The 3,762-nt window shown below is 44.6% G+C and overlaps 1 protein-coding gene across 2 annotated transcripts; it reads right to left on the bottom strand.

Moving 5' to 3' along the window:
- Nucleotides 1-1,331: 1,331 nt before the first annotated feature.
- Nucleotides 1,332-2,801, bottom strand: LOC120103755 (dormancy-associated protein homolog 3-like). 2 transcript variants are annotated; one of them, XM_039122642.1, is made up of 3 exons: nucleotides 2,591-2,801; nucleotides 2,319-2,486; nucleotides 1,332-1,834 (listed from the first exon to the last, which is right to left on the bottom strand). In XM_039122642.1, exons 1-3 carry the CDS (start codon nucleotides 2,703-2,705, stop codon nucleotides 1,722-1,724), a joined length of 396 nt encoding a protein of 131 aa, XP_038978570.1. In that variant the 5' UTR covers nucleotides 2,706-2,801; the 3' UTR covers nucleotides 1,332-1,721. The 2 variants fall into 2 exon arrangements, with proteins under 2 accessions (XP_038978570.1, XP_038978571.1); XM_039122643.1 differs by having other exon boundaries at nucleotides 2,319-2,483; nucleotides 2,591-2,797.
- Between the last annotated feature and the right edge of the window lie 961 nt (nucleotides 2,802-3,762).

Here is a 3,762-nt window from a genome sequence, read left to right as displayed (position 1 = left end):
ATCAAAGGAAACTGCATCTGCTACTTTTATGGATGAAGACCCTCACCTTTATCAGTCCGGCATGACTAACAGAAGCATAACATTGAATCTACCTTGATCAAAACTTGATTGCCGCCCATGGCATCGACCTTTCTGGGTGTTGACATCAGTGTATTTTTTTTCTCAATTATTCGGTTCGAGGCCATCATACTCCACATGCAATTCTGGATCACTGGATGGTGAACAGGAAAATCAAAAGTATTATTACCCAAGGTTTGGTGCAATGGAGTCATACTCCACCAGAGGATGCTACTTGGGAAGATTGGCAGAAGTTACAACATGACGAGGTTGTCTCCAAGGGAATTGGAGTGACAGGTTAAAATTAAAAGAAAATCAATCGGGACCATATTATTCCATTTTGTGTTCCAAAGGGAATTTCTTTGCAATATATCTAAGCTCTCAACTTCCATTTATTCTTTCTAGTTGAGAATGACTCTGTGTCCGGCTTGTTTGCAAGATTAATTTGAGGCTGGAGCTTTGTTTGTTATGCATTAATCAAATGGAATGAAACAAGCTTGTTGCCGAACCAAGCCCAAGGTATTAATGATTCATTTGCTAGTCTATTATGGAGACTTTACCCTCCAAGTATTATTTCTTCTATTCATTTTGTGGTGACGGCATTGGCACCTACGCAGAAAAGAACGTTCAGAAAGTACGTAGCCGGCCTTCTATTTATGGTGCCGGGGTTCTCACCATGCCATACATCATTACATTGTGAGTAGTGCGGAGTTGAAGCCGGCAGATCCTCCCAACTCATGACGATATTCTCACAACGAGAGCACAGAATCACAATAAACATTAGATGACGATGCTTTCATAAAACTAAACATCATATTACTTAAATTTTGGACATTCTGCATTCTACCTCACACCGATGTACCAACACAAGAATAGTATAATATAAAAGCTTTCTTAGAGAGAGCTCGATATGACAACAAAAGTTACAGGGAAATCTGTGTGTGTCCGTGTGCGCCTCACATGCTGTGCCCAGTCTGTGGCACGCGCGCCATTGGCCCAGGCTCAAGGGGCTGCAGCAGCAAGCACGTCGTGCCTCCATTGCTGCTGCATGGACTAAGCCGCGGAGAAGCCATACAGTAACAAAAGATACACAGATTATTAATGGACGTGGTTTTGGTGCCACTCAGCAAGACGTGCAATCAACAGATCTTAATAGTTAACTCAATAACGCTGAATGTAGTTACATCCCTTGGGTAACAGATGGAACCTTTCCTCCTACCGTCAATGTTTTTCTCCTTAAAAAGTGGAACTCAAGCCAGTGAAACACTAGTAAGTAGTAACATCATTCCGCATAGAAAGAGCACCAACTGCAACCACTACAATATATACAAAACAAAGTTACAACACATCACACCTCATCCACCACTCTCACAGTACTACCTCACAAAACACAAAAGAGCAGAAACTAGAACCACTCAAGACACAAACAACACGGACATATATAGCTCCCTTCCTCATTATTCACATTGATAAACTACCAAACCACATCCATCAGCAACAAAATTTACATACTTCTACGTCATAGCAATAAACATGGAAGAAAGAAGCCGTCCCTCTCTCTCATTCAATCTCCGTTCGTTGGCTGTTCTCTCTCTATCTTGCTTGGAGTGGATGCTGGTCTAGCAGCAAAAACGTACGGATAGATGGGGGGAGCTCAGTCGAGCTCACACCTCGTAAGGAGGAGCAGGATTCCGTGGTCCGACACCACCCATTCCTCCTCTCTCCAATGCATCCGACGATGATTTCCTCCTAAACCGGTTCCACTCCCTTCCGCCACCTAGTTTTAACCACATAAGTCTTGGTTAAATTCCAAACTATATTCAAGAAAACGTCAAGTTAAAGAGTTACATGTCGAGTTGCATATATATATCGAGTCTAGTACTTATGTATTCATTCTTTTACCCAAAAAAATGTTGTACAATTATATTACTTTTAATACCCAAAAGAACATTCTCTAGATCTTTCGCTAGGGTTCGGGTTGAATCTTTCCCCAAAAGAATGATTGATCTTTGACCGTTGGATCGTGCACAGATCTCGAAGCGATCATTGACCCATCCAATGATGGATTCGTGCGAAGGAAGGTGTGGATCAGCGAAAGGGGCACGCTGGGAAACTGAGACCGTTATTAAACTCATAACTACCCATAAAATACCCAAAACACCCCCATCATTCAGGGGCATTTACGTAAATGATGGAACAAATGTACCCTCCCTTTCTCGAAAATTACCAAGCACTACCACCTCCAAACTATTAAACCTCACCGGAAAATGGAGACACCGGAGGCGTCGATCCCAGCGGGGACGACGGCGGCGTCCCGTTTCCCGGCGATGGGCACCCCGTCGGCCTCTTTATCATTATAGTCCGCGTCACCCTCGGCTCCTCCTCAGCGCCGCCCGATTTCGCACTCCCTCGGTCCATCGCCTCCTCTGCTACACAACAAAACCCGATCTCAACCGTACGATCGTCGATAATTCCCCAGGAACCAAGCAGATCAGAGTTAAGAAAATAGAGAGAGGAGTTGAGTTCGCCGGACCTTTGCCGGTGCTCGGCCGGAAGGTGAAGGAGGAGTGCTTCCGGAGCTTGCCGAGACCGGTCTCCGGACGGGGTCCGGCGACGGTGTCGTCCCATAGCTTGTCGAGCAGGCCCATGGACTTCTACTTAATTACCAAAATGACCCGGAAACCCGGAGATCCTAGATTGGATCTTGGGAGCAGAGGAGAAGAGAGAGAGAGAGAAAGCAGGTCCGCGAGGGTAGATTTATCGAAGGCGGGTGCGTTAAGATCGAGATGGTCGGGGTGGGATGGGATGATCTGTGCCGTTGAAGTAGATATCTGATGGCGACGTGGCGGCTAGGCTGAGTGGGCACCACGAGGAGCGGATAAGATCGGACATTACGGGAGCCACGCGGCGACTGTCCATACGGCGAGGAGCGCGTCACGTGACGGCAACAGAGTCGCTTGCCCTTATTAGCGGCCCCCGGGCACGTGATTGACCTCCGAGAAGTTTGGAAATATCGTATTTACCACCGCCCAAAGGCAGCGTCGACGTTTGCCGTCGAATGGAAATCCAATGGTCAGATCTTGCAGGACTCCATGGGGCTGTTGAAATTCGCAAAAACTCGATAGGATAAGGCAAAGTAGATGGCAAATCTAGAGCTCGTATAGAAATTTCTATGAGTATTATTGAAATTATACCGACTTTTTGATCACGACAGTGATGAATGGTCGATTTCATGGCCATGGATTTTCCGGACGCTTGCGGAGATCTGAATGCAGATTTGCCGTATTCATAGCTTGCGAAAGGGACGTGATAAGTGGTATTGGACAAATGCAAACTTAAGTAATATAAATATCTACATGTCCAAGATAAATCATTGTTTACTTCACTAAGGGCTGTAGATTTTTTTTTGGCCTTTTGCAGCCGAAATTATGGAAAACTTCAATAATCCATATATAATGCTGTGTGATTCTCATATGCAGCCTGGATGGTTGCAAAATCACAATTCATTGTGGAGCAAAAGATCATGAAATTTTTTTTTGACTCCAATACTTTTACAATTAAATCTTTGGCTTATCGAGCATCTAAATAAAATTTTCAGAAGCATATATGCACTAGAGCATTATACATAGCGTACAAGAAAAATATCATAATTAGCAGCCTCACATTTGTTAGGGAACAAACGACAATCCCAAAGTAGCGGAAGAA

This window comes from Phoenix dactylifera, unplaced genomic scaffold (assembly GCF_009389715.1).
Source record: "Phoenix dactylifera cultivar Barhee BC4 unplaced genomic scaffold, palm_55x_up_171113_PBpolish2nd_filt_p 001646F, whole genome shotgun sequence".
In the NCBI taxonomy this organism is placed as follows: domain Eukaryota; kingdom Viridiplantae; phylum Streptophyta; class Magnoliopsida; order Arecales; family Arecaceae; genus Phoenix; species Phoenix dactylifera.
This window is presented reverse-complemented; position numbering and strand designations above follow the sequence as displayed.